The sequence below is a fragment of the Grus americana genome, chromosome 1, assembly GCF_028858705.1.
Source record: "Grus americana isolate bGruAme1 chromosome 1, bGruAme1.mat, whole genome shotgun sequence".
Taxonomy (NCBI): Eukaryota; Metazoa; Chordata; class Aves; order Gruiformes; family Gruidae; genus Grus; species Grus americana.
In genome coordinates this window covers 43,019,820-43,037,982 of record NC_072852.1, presented here as the reverse complement: position 1 = coordinate 43,037,982, position 18,163 = coordinate 43,019,820, and the positions used below count along the sequence as shown (strand labels likewise).

Sequence of the window (18,163 nt, the reverse complement as noted above, 5' to 3'; positions counted from 1 at the left end):
TTTGTTCCACTTGTAAATCTTTAATTTATATTTATTTGGTTTGAGCAACTTCTGAAAAAGAGTACTCACATGCGCTGTTTTTATTATTGCAGTAAGTTTTCTCAAAACTTGGACATTTTTTGACTGTCATTTTATAGTATTCCAAAAATAGAAATTCGGTGAATAGACTTTGCCTTGTATTGTGAGATTTGAAATGACTTGTCAGAAATGTTGAACAGCTTGAGAAGCAGTTCTCATAAACTGTGTAAATTTAAGGACAGTTTAGATGTTTACATTGAGGTTTTTTTGTTTGTTTGGGTTTTTGGTTTTGGGTTTTTTTGGACTAGGCAGGAACTTTGGGTCCATCAGGTTTATGTTTCAGTGCACAAAGAAATGCAACTCTTCATAATTTACCCAAAGTTTATATATAGTGGATACCTACTCAGTGTTCTCTGAGTTGCAAGAGAAATGACATAACTCTGTGACAGACTCTTTTCTTTCCCCTCTCTTTTTTCCCCTCTCTTTTTTCCCCTCTCTTTTTTCCCCTCTCTTTTTTCCCCTCTCTTTTTTCCCCTCTCTTTTTTCCCCTCTCTTTTTTCCCCTCTCTTTTTTCCCCTCTCTTTTTTCCCCTCTCTTTTTTCCCCTCTCTTTTTTCCCCTCTCTTTTTTCCCCTCTCTCTTTTCCCCTCTCTCTTTTCCCCTCTCTCTTTTCCCCTCTCTCTTTTCCCCTCTCTTTTTTAATAAGAGCTCTGTATCCCACCATGAATCTTTGATAGCTTTAATTCCCTTTCAGCTTGTAGGCAACAGATACCAAGGAATAAACTTTGAACCTTACAAGATGTGAGGCGAGGTGGGAGGGAGAAATCACGTGGTGCTGAGGCAGCATATTGTCCTGCCATGAACAAGAACTTGGGTTTCATGAACTAACCTGAGTCTTGTTCCCCTGGCTATTGCCACTGTGAGCTTCTTGAAGATGACTTGCAAAAAGTAATCAGAGCGTGGGATTAGGGAGGAAGGAGCAGAAGGAGTACCGTTGGTGGTCAGTTGTACTCTGGTAATTTATAGAGCATTGAATCCTAGATTGAAGAGGCTGTATTTTCCTTCATGGGTCATGGGGTAAGTGCCTCTATAGCAATCCATTCGGAGGAGCTGCCAAGTTATGAATAAAGATGTTGGAATTCGTATGTCATGAGAATGACTTCTGTGTTTAAACACTGGGATTCTTCTAAAACCTTCTCTCTCTGTTAAAATAATGCCTGACTAGTCAAGACTGCAGCATACAAAGTAACAGACTACATGGGCTAAATATTTACTGCATGTAGTTCAGTTTCTCCTGGAGGAATCTCGGACTTCTTCCTCATAAAACCCTTATGAAAAAACACCCTGTAAATAGGTGGTGAACAGCTCATGTTACAAGTTGTAGTTCGTTTTTTTTGTTAAGTGGGAGAAACAGTAGAGAAGTGAGTGAGAATGGGAACCTTACAAACATAACTGTGCACTTCAAACACTTTGTAAAGTGCCTGCAACTGTAATATATCCTTGTATCTATCATCGTCATTTATTCATTATGCATTTTCTGAATTTCAGTCTGAATCCAAGCTTTTCAATGGCTCTGAAAAGGACATCTCTTTATCTTCAAGCAAGCTTACAAAAAAAGAATCTCTCAAGGTGAATTAATTTCCAAGTAACTTCTCATGGACTACAAATGCATTCACATAGTTTTACCCTATTCTCTAATGAGAAGACAAAAATGCCAAGTAGTGATGAGACCTCTTATTAAATATTGAAGTATTGTTAGAAGTAGTGGTGTTGATTCTCTTCAAACCTTATTGTATGTTACTTGAGTATGGGCTTCTATAATGCAATCTTTAAGATAGCACAAGATTAACTCAGAAGATTATAGGATAATTCAGGTTGGCAGGGACTTCAGGACACCTACATGCAATGAAATGATGAATTGCATTATCGAAAGTACAATTTGCATGCAGTCCCTATGTTTTTTCTACTGCCTTCTTCCCCTGTGTTGTAACAAGACCACACTCCACTGTTTGGCAGATGTCGCGTCAGGCGAAATATAAAATTATTTGCCTCTAAAAGGGAAATACATTGCTGCAGATTTCTACTGGGGAAGGAGAGTAATTGGTGGGTAAAGACTACTGATCAGATAATGTACCTGTACAGCCAAATCTGGCCCAAATCTGGTTTTGTACCTTACACCAGGAAAGAAAGGGGGTGAGGGAGGTTGGTTGGTTGGTTTTCTCCCTGCGATTCTAACAGGAGTTTCGAAGTCCTCAGTCTTAAAAGCAAATCGCAGAAGAATCTGAAATTGGCTTTGTAGTAGCTGCTCTCAAAACAGACCTTGAAATAGTTGTTCACACCTGGAAGTCAAATACTGTGTTTTAAAGCTGCTTCCTCTGTATCTGTATTGCAAATTGAATTTAGTACATTTTTCCCCAGCTTGCATTGATAGATGTCTTTTTGTGCTCTGATTACTCATTTATGGCTGTGGCATTGGAAATATTTTTGTTATTATTTACAGGTTCAAAAGAAAAATTACAGAGAAGAAAAGAAGAGAGCTACAAAAGAATTACTTAGCACTATCACAGACCCATCAGTTATTGTTATGGCTGACTGGTTGAAGGTCAGAATCCAAGTGTGAAACCTGAGTTGAAGATGTAGCAGCTGGTTGCTGCTTTCTGACCACAATGGAAAAGGCTCAATCTTTTACTTGCTGTTAATATTTTTCTACAAGCACAGCAGCCACTAATTGCATCCCAGGGTCTCTGTGCTCAGATCCTAGGGGAATAATGAAGGAACCTAGCTCCCGCTTACTGCAGTCACCATAGTCACATGCATCTTGTGTGTATAGCCATTAACTTCAGATGAGTTGGCTTTACAATGTTTATTTTGTCCTTTTTATTTTACACTTCGAATTGAAACTCTGTTATGTCCGTAACAATAGTGAAAGTGGTTCAAGTCATATTAGATATTCAAATACAGATTTCTTTCTGTATTTCTTTCTGGTAGCTTTTCTTTCCTCTCGTAAGAACTAACTGACCTCTAATACTGGTACCAAAAGTAAGGAATTAATTTCTCAAAGATAGCAGTCAGTGTCATCAACAGTAGTGCAGTTTATATATTTCTGTATAATTCCTTAAGTTTGTAAATGTATTCCTTGTAAATCATACAAGAAAAAAAGATCTGTTACCCATTTTTATAGTTAGCTCCAAACAATAGCTTGCCTGGAAAAAGTTTCTTCAGGATCTTATGTTTCACATATGGGTTGAAGCTAACAGCTGCTGTAAGAGGTTCTTCCTAAAAAATTCAAGTATAACTGAGTTATTTTGTGAATATCCTATTTTACTTATCTGACATCTGCCCTGTTTTCAGAGGAGTTCTGTTTCTAAAGATTATTCTGTCTTCATGCTAGTGGTAAAATATGTTCCGGATAGGAAAATTCATGAAGGTTTCAGATAAATTGCTGTACTTCCCATATCTGGATGTATGTATACACATTTGTAGAATAAGTATTCATCAAGAAAAAAATAGAAGAGTGAGCATTAAAATTGTACCTTTGTATTGTCTTTGATAAACCTGGGTAAACTTTTGATAGACCTTATAAACTTTGCTTGAAATAAAAACAAATAAATAATTTCAATTTAAATTTTTGTTTTGTTAAGGGGGGCAGCTTTGGTATTGGCTTCACTTAACTCTAACTATTTATCTTCTAGATTCGTGGTACCTTGAAAAGCTGGACCAAACTGTGGTGTGTACTGAAACCAGGAGTGTTGCTTGTTTACAAAACCCCCAAAAATGGCCAGTGGGTAGGAACAGTGCTCCTGAACGCTTGTGAACTCATTGAGAGGCCTTCTAAAAAAGATGGCTTTTGTTTCAAACTCTTTCATCCTTTGGAGCAGTCCATATGGGCTATAAAGGTTAGTGGTAGCACATATGATTCTTAATGGATGACTAGCATTAGCCAGCTATGAGTAAAGACAATCTTAATGAAACGCTGAACTGCGTTTTCCGTTATAACTTTAATGGTTTGTTTATTCTGAATATAAGCCTTCCACATCTAGTCCTCTTCATCACGAAATGTATTTGATTTATGCTGCTCTATATACTTAAATAGCTTCAGAAGTGTGGTGTGCTGAGGGATGCCATTAAAGTGGTTAATGCCATCACTGACAATCATGTAAATGGAAGGAATGAGTGCGTAACGTTGTATTTTACATCAGTCAAATCTGCGAAATTAAGGAGGGAAGTGATTTGCTAAAATGGAGGAGTTGAGATATATTATAAACATTTCTTGGCTTCCAACCCTATATTTATGCAATAAAACGTCAGCCTAGTTCAATTTGCTTGTAAGAGTAGAAATTCAAATTACTTCCTTGTGCAATAATAGTTTATATAGCATCTTGATAGCCATTTGTGTTCCTTCTTGGCTACAATTTTAGAAAGATAAATGTTCACCTTCAGTTCTGCTGTCTGTTTGCTTTGTCATACATGGCATAATATTGTGAGCAGCTCTTATCTGTAAATGTTGAAAATCACAGTGTGTTCTGCACAGCAAAGGTTTATTTCAATTTCTGGTAAGAATCTTTAATGTTTGCTATTACTCATTGTTTATACTCTAGTAAACAAACTATTGTAGTCCTTGTTTTGTGCTTGCATATGGAGAGGGGGTGTGAAAGCACAGCACAAGTGAACATATTTACCTCCTGAAGTGACATCTTGCTTTAGATGAAATTACTGTATGTTATTAGGACCCTTGTCATAATAAATTAATTATGCCCTCTGCAACATACATCTTAAGATAGCTACTAATTATGAGATTGTATCTTCTGAATCTTAAATTGATATAGATGTACTGTCGCATCTGTCAAATATGCTGCATTGATTTTGTCTGCCTTATCTCAGACTGGGAAGTCAGCTAGTATAATCCTGATCTTTGTTTGTGGTCTCTCTGCATTGTTATCGTTATCAGCGTTACCTAAATTTACCAAACTTAGATAAAGTCTTTTCTAGATTCTTTTGAATGATTTTATTTTAATATTGCTTAGGAGGACTTTTCACTAATTAGTGATGATCTCACATTTGCAGAACACAAACTTCATATCCTTTTTCAAAGCTATAGGGTTTGGTGATAATGTGATTTAATTATTTATGATCATGTGTACATACATTGCAAAGTGGTGGCCTGTCTCCAGAAGATCACGAATCAATCTTATATTTCTTTATTGCTTGGCAATGAGAAATGGATTTGTTTGTTTTTTTAACTAGATATTTAGAATTTAGAGGACATGCCCCACCAGATTTTTACTTTTTTAAGGTAGGTCAAATTTTGAACATGAACAAGTTGATATTGTCCATTCTAAATGTGCTGAGAGCTGGAGTGGCGTTTGTTCATTTTGGTATGGCTATTTGCAGTTGAGAATTACTGGATTTAATTACATGAAAGGCCTTGAAGTTTCAAACTTTTTTTCTGCCTTGCTTACCTAGTCAATTATAACATCCTAGTTACAGATTTATTATCACGAGGCAAACTTTCATAAGCGTAATAGCAATTGACTGATTTACAGAGTAGATTTACTCAAACGAGCCTGAAGTATAAGGCAAAATGAGCCTTGTTTGCAGTCAGTGCAGGAAGAGGACATTGCAAGAAACATTTACACAGGTGTAAGTACTGCAGGAGACTTTCTCACTTGGACACACTTCCCATAGTGTGTCCTTCTGGCAGACTGCAAATTCTCTTCTGCAGTAGTTTGTGGCCAGTCACTTCACACGCTCCCTTAAGCCTGTTGCTGTGGTCTTTGATGTTCCTCCTGCACTCTGAGGTAGCTGGTGCACTGTACCTTGTTCTGTCTTCCTCGTGTGCCCGGTCCTGATGCCATTTCAGTTTTCTAAAATTAATAACTAGAAAAGTTACTGCAAATAATTTTTCATAAGTAAATTTGGTCAAGTGTGACTGCTTATCAGTTTTTATTGCTTTTTCTGGATATTCATGGCATTTGAGTTTTATTGGCACAAATATTATGTAGGAAGTAAACTTCAGAGTTTGTTGGGTTTCTTTTAATCTAGTGGCATTTTTAACTTGCCCATTACCTTGTATTGGAGTAGTTGTGCCATCATTTTGTCAGGAACAGACACAGTTCAGATAAAGTCACCTAATAAATGGAAGCTAATGTCTGTCTTGTACAGAACACTAACATACTGAAAATTGATTTTTAAAACATAATGGGTGATATCAAAGAAAAATGTCCAGTGCTTGTGGAACAGTAATCAATTAGAGGAAATCTAGATCCACGAGCAGTTATTCCCAAATAAGTCAACCTACTTAAATGTTTGCTGCAAATTATTCATTCAGTTTTAATCAATGTATTGTCAAAGCATCTATGGGAATATAGCTTTCTTTCATTAAAAAACCCAACTCAAACACCAAAACCACACTTCATCTCTAAATTATAGTTGTTTGGTACAGAATAAGTAGTGTACCCTGCATGCCCATGGTATAACCCTAAAGGGGAGATCTCACGGGCAGAGGTCTGCCCTTTGTCTGTGTCCTGTGACCTGAGAGTTTTGAGGACCTGTGATGGCTGATGCCTTTGCACGGCGCTGGTGCACCCACGGCACTGCTGTCCCCTCTGTGCAGCACCCCAGTGCCTCTCCCAGCCCTGCCTGGTGTTGCACTGTGCCGCCATGCTCTCCTCTCCCCAGGGGCCCGGAGAGAGTGGGACCTCTTTCCTGCCTGCACACCTGCCCTCAGGGCGAGGAGTGCTCCAGCATGGGGTTGTCCCTTCTGGTTCTCCTAACTCACTAAATCCTGATCCCTGTGTGGCCGCTTCACCAAAGACTTTTCATAGGTGCACCTTTCGGCTCGCTAGGAAGGGGACTGAGGTTTGGAACCTTGTTTCTAACACCCAAGTTGCTGTTACTCCGTACTGACTGTCTGGGAGTTTCTGAACATCATTTACACCAGCACTAGCTTGCCTGTATTGGTATTTAAGTGCTGCCAAGACTTCTCGTTTACCCGCCTCTCGCCCTCAGAAATGTTCTGGCTGTTTCATTTGCTTGCTTCTAAAATATCTGCCTTTATCTGCTTTTGCTCAAAACTTCTGCTGGCTTTCCAATTCCCTCTTCTAAGCCTTGTACTGGCTTTTCATTAGGCTTCTATCTGGGGGAAATCAGTCCAGACTAAAATTCATCAGTTAGGCAGGCTTAACTCAGCTTTCAAGAATAGCTTCAAGTATGTTTAATACAGCCCTCTTTGCCTATCAGTTGTCCTAAAGTTACCGTAGGTAAACTTTTTTGAAGGGGCTTTAAAATGGTTGGTTAGCATTTTATAACAAAATAAAACTCAACAGAAATGGAAAGGTCTTTTGGATTTATTTTTCTTTTCATTTGGAATGGGAAGAACTTCATAGTGAAAATTAAGCTTTGGCATTTGACATCCTCTATGTGTATTTTAGTTGAACATAATGTCATGGTGTCCTGCTGATACCCTTTATAGAGAGACTTAAGCATCTAAATGTCTTTTATGGACCTGGGCATGATCTTTTTTTTCTTATTTAAATGCCAAGCCTACAGTTAGGCACCTAAATATTGTGTGGAATTGACTGATGGATAGGTAGAGAGGTTGAAGGGGAAGGAAGGAGGGAGAAGGGATGAGTGGGTTCCTATGGCAATACATAGTGTTTGGGTGGGAGGATTATTTCCATTTTATCTAAATCTCAATTGACTCATCTGTCTTCTGAAGACAGACAAAAATCTTGCTGTTCTGGAGCATAGAGTGCTGCTGAGACACCAAGCACACTGTCATGTAAAATAAGCATGAAGTGGGTCTCTGAAAAGGGCCTCCTGTTCTCTGCAGGGGTCTGGCTTGCCTTCGTGTTTCTCTCGGCTGTGAACCGCAGCATCCTTGTAGGAATCGAGAGGATTGCTCTCATCGAGAATGAGTAGGACTGGAGGGGGAAGAGCCAGTTGCTGTACAAATGTGGGGTCTTCTACAAGGCAGCATCTGTTGTAAATCAACTCTCTTAACCCCACAGACATGTCTTTTGTTTTGCTTGCTTTCAATATTACCCCTTCAGCTGAAATACTGAGCTGAAAAGGAACGGCTTGTCCCTTGTGACCTCCCTACACCCATCTGCAGGAATCCCAGGACAGTGAGGGTGACTCCCCCATGGCATTTCTTTTGATGCTTTTGTCATCTTGCCATAAGTAGCATCAGCAGAGCATTTCCAAGCTACTATGCCAGGTCTGATTTACAAAAAAAACCAACCACAAAACCAAACCAAAACAAAACCAGAAAACAAGCCCACCAACCACCAAAAAGTAATTGAATCCCAAAGACCGTTCTTTTTAAAATGGGGTTGAATTGGGAGCTATACTTTGAATGAAGTATTTGAAGAAGAAATCCAGTAAAAGAGGGCTGTCCATCTTTCCATTCATGTCTTCATTAGATGTTGCTGAGTGACAGTAAATAGCCCTGCAGTGTGTCAGCTTGTTATTACATTGAATGATAAACTGTAAAACTGAATTAAAATATCTGATGCTGTTGCTTGTTTTGTGTATTTCAAGGGTCCCAAAGGCGAAGCAGTTGGTTCTATAACTCAGCCATTGCCCAGCAGTTATTTGATCATCCGAGCTGCTTCAGAATCAGATGGTAAATAGATATTTTGGTGTTTTTCCCCAGTGACAGCAGTTAATGATTAGAAAGAGATGGCTTCGGTTGTATTACCATGTCTATTACAGTACTGTGATTGCAGTTTAATCATTGTTAAGGTTCTACCTTAACTTAGTGTATTCAGTTGTGTTGGTACTAGTAGTTTTTCATGGTTATTAAAGGAAAATTTTGACCTGAAGAAACTGTCATTGAACTCATTGCATTTGCCTTGTGTTGGCTGGGGAGAAGAGGGGGAAGGGTTTATTTCAGATTTAACTATATTAATGTATGTCTAAATACTCAAGCTAGCACCTTTCTAAAGTACTAATGTGGATATACTTTCTTTCTAATGAAAGCATTTGTGTATTATAAAGTGCAGCAGTTGCACAGAGTTCTAGTAGTAAAAATTCCCTCAAAATATAGTTTTGTACCACCCTTCATCACTGGGAAGGTGGTAGTCAATATCAGTGCAACCATCTTCAAAGGTTACAATGTGGAAACAAAATTTGAATCTGTTGTGTCACCTTTTTAGCGGCTGCTTTCCTCCTATTGCTTCATTAAACATACCCCTGCAGACTTTAAAAAAAGGACTCTGCCTTCTGTATTGAAAAATGGGTTAGGTACATGGAAATGAAGAAATAAGGAGCAAGAACATTGCACACATTTGTTTAGTTACTTGAAAAAAAAAATTAGAATGTCTGTTATTTAATGTTGAAATGACATTTATATGTTATCATTATAGCTCCTTTTCCACATTATTATTGTATTACATGAGTAAATTTTGCCAACTGATGCAGTTACTTAGTCTTCAGAACTAGAGCAGGTCTGCAGGCAACTTTGGAGGAATTCAACAGTCAGGGCCTGGATGGAACCATACTTGCATTAAGGAAGAAACTCTGGAATATGCTCTAACAGAATCATGATTTACCTTGCTTGTCCTACCCTGAAGCATCCCTTGTACCAGAGCTGGGTAGTTGTGAGTTGTTTTTATGTCCCCACCAGATTATAAAATCCAATGCATGTAACATGGAACAACTCTGAAGAGTGTCTTCAAAGGCAATGTAAGCAGACCTAAAAGGATTGTGAAATTAGGAAATGGAAGTTGTATAGTTCAGTTAAACCCTTAATTTTTAGTCTAATAATAAATTTATCTTTAGGCAGGTGTTGGATGGATGCTTTGGAGCTGGCACTGAAATGTTCAAGTCTGCTTAAACGTACAATGATTAGAGAAGGTAAAGAACACGATTCAGCAGACACTACTCATGTGTCTCTCTATGGTCTGCTTCGTGCTAACAACTTGCACAGTGGAGAAAACTTACCGTAAGTGAATTAATTACTAAACCTGATTGTGCTTTTGGCAGAACCTTGTAGTGATTATGTCTCCACAGGGAGGATCTTTCTAAGTTTGCAGTTCTTTTTGTTCCTGAATTCTCTTTATATGCCTTGTTTGCACTGAGTTTTACATTGTATGTGGATAAAATGAAAAAATCTTTTCAAGCAAAGTGGATACAGAGGAAAGTTTGGCCCAAGGAACTTAAAGTTGAGTATCACATCAGTAAGTGCTCAGTTAAACTGTTAAAGTTTTAAATTTTTTTATCTTGAAATTGGTCTCTCTTGTTAGCTTCACCTGAAAATAAGAAGTTTGGTACATGTGACAAAAGTTGGTAGATGTGAATATAAGTTGCTGTTCTTTGGTTAAAGAAATGAATAATCCTGTTGTTATTTAAATGGTTCCAGCATGTCTCAGCTTTGAATCATCAGCTGGATGAATACTGATTCAGTCACCTTATTATTATATTAAATTAAATGCACAAAAGTTGAAATTATGTGGTATCACCTGGTCTCTAATGCCTGAGTGCCTTTGAGTAACTCCCTGTTTATTTCAGTAGATACTTTCAGCCAGATTTTTGGGAGCATAAGCTTTTGTGGAAATATTAAACAAGCATGGCGAATGAATGGTATTTTCAAACACTTCAATTGTGGTACTAAAGTACATTAGAAAATAGAAAAGGTTTAGTCCTTTATTTGAAATAATTGGGTCTGAAGCTTGCCCTGTGCATGGTTTCACTCAGTAATCTTCCACCAATTTGATGTACTTTCAGGTGGATGTAAATTTATTTCAAATAACCCCTCCTACCCATGAGATTTAGCTGCCCATTTGTCATTTCTGGGTGGACAGGAATTTTATACTGCTCTTAAGAGTATGCTCTTGTATTTGAGACAAAAGACTTGGACTAGGAGAAAAGCAGTTCCTTCTGGTGCATGTAGTCTGACAAAAGCACAGAAAAGGCAAATTATTGCCCCCGGCCCATATTGAAGGTCACATCCAGATGACCAAGCAGGCTCAGCTACAGTTTTGCTCCTTCTGTTATCTCATGGAAACAATAAAACTGCTGTGTACAATTCAGCTGGGGATCTGTACTCATAAATAGTAGTTTAATATCAGCAGCTGGCCCAGATTACAATCACAGCAATTAGCTACAACTGTTAAGTCTAATTAAGACTAATGGTTTAATTAAGTAGATCTTTGGATATAGCCTATTCTAAGAGTATTCAGTGTGCTTAACTATCTAAGCAACAAAAGCTGCAAGCCTAGTTTTAATGGAGTTTGCAGGAGAGGGAGAAGAAAGGTGAAAGCAATTTTAGCTTCAGCTGAGAGCTACGTTAATCACAAGAGAAGGTCCAAGGAAAACATTGGACCGATACTTGTTGAAGATGGTCATCTGAAAAGTAGGAATGAAGAAAAAGTGGAGACATTCAATGCTTATTTTTGCCTCAGTCTTTAATAATATCAATAGAGCTTAGGCTTGCCCGGTCCTCTGAGTTGAAGGAGCACGAGTGTGGGAACAGTAACTTTCCATTTGTGGACACTGAAATCATAAGAGACCAGCTGTATCAGTCCATGGGGTCTGATAGGATTCATCCCAGAGTAGTGAAAGAACTAGTGGATGTTACGGCAGGACCCCTCTCAATCATCTACCATTGGGAGGCTGGGGAGGTCCCTGCTGACTGGAAGCTAGCCAATGTTATTCCAGTTTACAAGAAGGGCATGAGGGAAGACCCAGGAAACTGCAGACCTGTTAGTCTAACCTCAGTTCCTGGAAATATTATGGAGATGATTATACTGGCTACTGTTGAAAGGCATTTAAAGAACAATTCAATCATCAGGCACAGTCAACGTGGGTTCACAAAGGGAAAGTCCTGTTTAACTAATTTGATATCCTTCTATGATAAGGTTACCCACTAGTGGATGAGGGAAAGGTGGTGGATGTAGTTTTTCTGGATCTTAGTAGGGCTTTTGATACTGTCCCTCACAGCTTCTTTCTGGACAAGTTATCCAGCTGTGAGATGAGCAGGTTCACAGTGTGCTGGGTGAAGATCTGGCTGAATGGCAGGGCTCAAAGGGGTGTAGTGAATGGTGCTACATTGGGCTGGTGACCAGTCACCAGTGGTGTTCCTCAGGGCTCAATTCTAGAGTTGGTTCTGTTCAATATATTTATCAACAATCTGGATGTAGGAGTTGAATGCACCATTAGCAAGTTTGCTGATGATTCCAAACTGGGAGGTGCTGTTGACTCTTGAGGGGCAGGAGGCCTTGCAGAGGGATCTAGATAGACTGGAGCATTGGACAGTGATCAATGGCATGAAATTTAACAAGTACAAATGCTGGCTTCTGCATCTAGGACGAAGTAAGGCTGGACACAAGTATAAGTTGGGAGAGGAGTGGCTGGAGAGCAGCCCTGCAGAAAGGGGTCTGGGGGTGCTGGTTGGCAGCAGGTCAATAGGAGTCAGCAGTGTGCCCTGGCAGCCAAGAGGGCAAACCCCATCCTGGGGTGCATCAACCACAGCATCACCGGCTGGCCAAAAGAGGGGATTATCCCGCTGTATTCAGCGTTGGTGTGGCCTCACCTGGAGCACCGTGTGCAGCTCTGGGCCCCACCGTTTAAGAAGGATGTGAAGGTCCTTGAATGGATCCAGAATAGGGCAAAAAAGCTGGTGACAGGGCTGGAAGGCATGTTCTGTGAGGAGCAGCTAAGGACTTTGGTTTGGAGAAAAGGAGGCTGAGGGGCGACCTCATTGCTCTCTGCAGCTTCCTGAGGAGGGGAAGTAGAGAGGGAGGTGCTGAGCTCTTCTCCCTGGGATCCAGTGACAGGACACATGGGAATGATTCATGCGTGACAAGAAATTCAGACTGGACATTAGGAAGCATTTCTTTACAGAAGGGGTGGTCAAACACTGGAACAGACTTCCTAGAGAGGTGGTCGATGTCCCGAGCCTGTCAGTGTTTGAGAGGCATTTGGACAATGCCCTTAATAGCATGCTTTAACTTTTGGTGAGCCCTGAAGAGGTCAGGCAGTTGGACTAGGTGATCGCTGTAGGTCCCTTCCAACTGAACTATTCTAAGCTTGGTGCGTTTGACAGTTCAGTGAGAAGAGTACATCCTATATGTTTCCACCGAAAGCTAGTTTGACATTGCTGCTAGATCAGGCTTGCTATTGCCAATTTTAGAGTGTATTTTATTTAGCTCCTGGTTTGGAAACATGAAATTATTGTGTGAAGTTGAAGATTCATTTAGCTTTTATTTTTTATAGGTTAAATGACAGTGAAATTGAAAGGCATCACTTTAAAGATCAAGATATGTACTCTGACAAATCTGATAAGGAAAATGACCATGACCACGAGGAATCTGACAATGATGGATTGGGGAAAAGCGAAGAAAGCGATAGCGACACATCGGAGCGACAGGATGATTCTTACATCGATCCAGAGCCACTTGATATCAAAGAAACTACTTATTTAGAACAGAGTCATGAAGAACTCGGGGAGGTAAAAGTGCTGTTGAAGTAGTGAGCAAGCAGCTTCTCCAAATAGAAAGCTGGTATTTTAGGGGTCAGGCTACACTTGAAAGCTGACTTGCAGGATTGGCTTTCCTATTTTCAGCAATAATGGGGGAAAAAAGTTCTGTTCACCCATGTTCTGCTCTGCTTTGCTGCTCTTGTGCTTGTGCCTGAGATTTTGACAGAGATAATGAGATTATCTGGAATATGGCTTAGACAGAGGTGCTCAGTTTGAAAGGGCCACCTGCAGCAGAAGCTGACCGTGTCTACCCATCATTTTGTTGTTACTTCTATTTGTTTTTTATTAACTTCTGGGGTTTTTTTCTTCAAGTAAAAATCTTTAAGTTGAAGATTTTAATGCAAGGTGACACCTCTGTTTTTCTAGAAAGGAGTTAAGCAGCTGTGGGGTCTGCAGAATTCAGTGGAAGGCTTGCTGTGTTTCTCATGTCACCTAGCATTCTACTATGATGCCCTAGAGCTGCCGTTCCACTTCTGCAGGTTGTCTTCAGTATCTACACAGGCAAATATGACAGGGATTTGTATGTTTCACTTGCTATAAAGATACCAGAAAAACTTAGTAACATAAATTGGGATGAGCTTTTTCACAAATCTTCCCTATCTTCTCAAGTGCTATGAGATTTTTTTGCATACCTATGGAACCTAAATACTTTGTGCTTTATTGCTTTCTAGTATTGTTTCTAGAAGAAGCAGTAGTTCAGGAAAAGTCGAGGAGTTTAAGTTGACAATAAATTCTTGAGTATGCATTTTAGAACTGCTCTGAAAAGAGAGATGCTTTTCTTACAACCTTTGGTTTTGATTTCAGAAACTATAAAGAATATCTCCCCTCTTCTTGAACAGAAAGGAGCATATTGGAGTGTGGCTGCTGGTTTTGCTCACTTACCCCTAAGTAGTAGCTTTCTTTAAGGAAAACCACTGATACTGTTGATGGGTCAAGGCAGTGAAAAGCAGAAATGTGACAACTTTCATGATGGGGAAAAGTTGGCAGAATGAACAGCCCTTTGCTACATAAGTCCTGCACCTGAGAACACAGGGTAATGTACTTGATGCCTAGGAAAGGACCAAGGGAGGATTTCTGAACAACATTCTACCGCAAACGTTTCTGTTTTAGGGCTGATGAAAACAAATGCAGGTTTTCATGCTGAATAGTATATCTATCGTACTTCATTAAAGATGTGTCATAAGTGTATTTACAGCAGCTTGATTTTTCTCCCATAGTTGCTTCAGCTTCTCTGAGTGGTTCACGTTAAGTGGTTCATTTTCCATTGTTATTGCATCCTTAGAGTGTGTTGACCCATCTTGTGGAGGATTATTTTTTTTCTCCTTTCTGTAAGCAGTTTTTTGTTCATCCTAGGCAGGGGAGGCTGCTCAGACAGAAGTAGTGTCAGAAGAAAACAAAAGTCTGATCTGGACACTGCTGAAGCAAGTCCGGCCAGGAATGGACTTGTCCAAGGTTGTACTGCCTACGTTTATCTTGGAACCTCGTTCTTTCCTGGACAAGCTGTCTGATTACTACTACCATGCAGACTTTCTGTCTGAGTGAGTCAATCCTATCTCCAGTTTTCATTCTTCTCATTTTTTAAACTAAAATGGGGTAACAGTGTACACTGAAACGTTTGATCTGGTCTACTTAAACAACATGGTTGACTGCTTAGAGTTTGAATGTTTGTCTGGCAATGTATCAGTTATCAGATATCCTTGTTTTCTGAAAGCTAACTGCCTGAGAGCTCAAATGGTACATCTTGAAGTCTGTCCTCTCAGTAATTTCATAGCAATTCTGTTGCAGATATTTCTGGTTTAGCTTTTGGAGACTGGTTAGAAGACTTCTCAAAATTAGTTTAATTTTTTTTCTCTAGGAGGAATATTTCAAATGGTAAAACATTACCAGTTCACCTTTTCAATACAGTGTTAAGTTCCATTCAGATTTACAGTTGCCTGCTTAAACGTAACTAATAAATTAAAGACTTTAAATTGAAATATTATTCAAATTTGAGTTCTGTACGTGAGTAGGCCGGTTCTCTAAAGTAGTATCTTATAAATGGAATGGGTGGAACAGGATTTAATGTTACAAAGAACAGACTCAATTATGGAAAAAAACACTTCTGATTTTTTGTTTGGTTTTCATTTTCAGACAATTATTTGAAAACTTTGAATTTGATGCGATCAGGCTGAAAGTTTTACAGTACTGCAAATCAAAGAACCTTGTTTTAGTCAGCTCCTACATTCAAGATATATCACAACAATTGATAGTGTCTTATGACTGAAACAATACTGATATTTGATCTGTGTGTTCTGTTTGCTTCATAGAGCTGCTCTCGAAGAGAATGCTTACAACCGCATGAAAAAAGTAGTGAAGTGGTATTTGTCAGGATTCTACAAAAAGCCAAAGGTGTCCTTTCACATATTATCTCATCTTTACTTTAGTCCTTGTGTCTAGTTTGAGCGCTTAGGGATGTGCTGGAGTAAGTTTTTCTTTTTGAACAATATTGCTATGCATTTTTTAAAAGCGAGGTTAAGTTTTTATTATTTACATAAATGCATCATGGACCTTTTTGGTCCCTAGCCATGCTCAAAATAGACTATATTCAATTGCTTTTTTCCCTTGGAGTAGAAGTTGAACTAAACATTTTGTGATAAAGTTCTATTTGTGAGCCAGTTCTATGTTTACCATTCTTCAGCGATAACATGCTGCAGTTGGAGGATTAAAATTTCCACTTCTTCATTTAGCTTTATGCTAAATACTCTTTATAGTCATGTTGGTGGGAAACAGTATTGAAAGAAGAAAGTACTTACTGCCTAACTTCAGACAAAAAGTCTGTAGTAATTCTCCTACAAAAAAAAAAAAAAAATCTTATATTCTGTTTGTCCTTATGTGTAGCCTGGAATAGTTTAGCCGATATAGTAAATCTATGCTGATTTCCTTAGAATGAAGAGCAGAGTAACTGAGCATAATATTCAAATGATGAAATCAAGTACAATGTACTTTAGCATATATATTATGATTATCTATTTTTTGTGTCTTACATTCAGTGACAGACTGAAAGTATTTTGTGAGTTCTGTACCCGCATTGTATGGTTACTCTCTGTTCTATTTCTGTTTAGGGACTAAAAAAGCCGTACAATCCCATACTTGGTGAGACTTTCCGCTGCATGTGGATTCATCCAAGGACGAATAGCAAGACTTTTTACATTGCAGAACAGGTAGCTGCAATAACCGGAACAAATGGTTTTAGGAAAAATAAATGCATTTTTGTGCTAGCCAAATGATATAATAGTTTCAGAAAATTTATTTAAATATATCAATAGTATCCAAAAAGCTCTCCTGGTGAGCATAGTTTTTTTACAGATGGCTCTTTTAAGTGTGTCTTTCTAGAGAGACAGAGAGAAAGGTGTTTCCAGCATTTCTGTTCCCTCTTCCTCCAGTAAAAGTCAGGTGCTAATTTTCTTAACTCTTGAAATTCAGTAAGTGTTTGCTTGATCTTCATCTCTGAAGATTATAGTCACATTTCATATATATATTAACTGTATTCTATTATGTGCAGTTTGACTTTTGCATTCTGTCATTGTTAGCTCAAGGTTTATACAATATTGCATGTTCTTTTTTTGTTTTTTTTTTAAATATGTGTTTTTTTCCAACAGGTATCACATCATCCTCCAATATCTGCCTTCTATGTTAGCAACCGCAAGGATGGTTTTTGCCTTAGTGGTAGCATTCTGGCCAAATCAAAATTCTATGGTAAATAATGGGTTGTTTTTTTCAGTTGTACCTTTATTGAGGAGTGTAAAAAGGGTGCAAATGAGTTGTGTTTTGTGTATGAAAGAAAGTTGTTAGAAGAATCAGGGGTTTGATCATTGTGTTATCCTTTCCTTGCAAAGTTTTTGCTACTGGTCTTGAAATTTAAATTTCTATTTTTGGAGTATTTTAATTTTTAATTGGAGAGGCTGTGCATTATAGCAGCTTCACTAGGAAGGATAGATTGCAATTCTAAATATACTGATGTTCTTAATTTTATTGCTCAGTTATTAGCAAATGTTGACTGTTGTCTTGCAGGCTGAAAAATGTGATTTTTCTGTCTTTGAATTTCAGGGAATTCATTATCTGCGATCCTAGATGGAGAAGGACGGCTAACATTCCTAAACAGGGGAGAAGATTATGTAATGACAATGCCATATGCTCACTGTAAAGGTAGTGGGTTTTTTTCATTCTCTAGATGGCAATGTTATGAGAACAGAAGCTTATTATTCTAAATAGTTCATTATTCTAAATAGTATACTGTGTTGGATTTGAACTTGTCATCTGAATAGAGTGTTCTGAACATTGGCCACATTGGTGGCTCTAGGCTTCCACATATTTTATCAGGAGAAAAATACATCTGTTGTTTAAGCAATGATCCATTTTTTGACACAGAAAAACATTTTTTTCTTACATAGTAAAAGCATATATATAGCTATCTGTCATTATGTGGCAGTAATTTACTGTTTGAGTTGCTTTTCTGAAAAAAAAAAAAAATCAGTTTTGAGCTTTTCCAATGTTTTCCTCTTGTAAACATAAAAGGCAATGTAGTACCCACACCTCACTGTGTGATTTGAGTGTAAATTGTGACCATTTGTCTTTAATTTCACTGTGGGAAGCCAATCAGTAGTTTGTAAAGTGTTCTGGAAGA

The 18,163-nt window shown here is 38.5% G+C and overlaps 1 protein-coding gene across 12 annotated transcripts in view; it reads left to right on the top strand.

Moving 5' to 3' along the window:
• Positions 1–18,163, top strand: part of OSBPL8 (oxysterol binding protein like 8) — a 95,292-nt gene that overhangs the window by 63,373 nt on the left and 13,756 nt on the right. For 11 of the 12 annotated variants that reach the window (XM_054840875.1, XM_054840967.1, XM_054841196.1 and 8 more), the window contains 11 exons: positions 1,566–1,646; positions 2,518–2,619; positions 3,710–3,913; positions 8,559–8,643; positions 9,801–9,963; positions 13,236–13,470; positions 14,854–15,038; positions 15,807–15,888; positions 16,602–16,700; positions 17,139–17,235; positions 17,587–17,685. In XM_054840875.1, the coding sequence (XP_054696850.1) occupies positions 1,566–1,646; positions 2,518–2,619; positions 3,710–3,913; positions 8,559–8,643; positions 9,801–9,963; positions 13,236–13,470; positions 14,854–15,038; positions 15,807–15,888; positions 16,602–16,700; positions 17,139–17,235; positions 17,587–17,685 (1,432 nt within the window). Of the gene's footprint in view, positions 1–880; positions 1,095–1,565; positions 1,647–2,517; positions 2,620–3,709; positions 3,914–8,558; positions 8,644–9,800; positions 9,964–13,235; positions 13,471–14,853; positions 15,039–15,806; positions 15,889–16,601; positions 16,701–17,138; positions 17,236–17,586; positions 17,686–18,163 lie in introns of those variants that run through there. The other variant, XM_054841376.1, reaches the window with a different exon arrangement.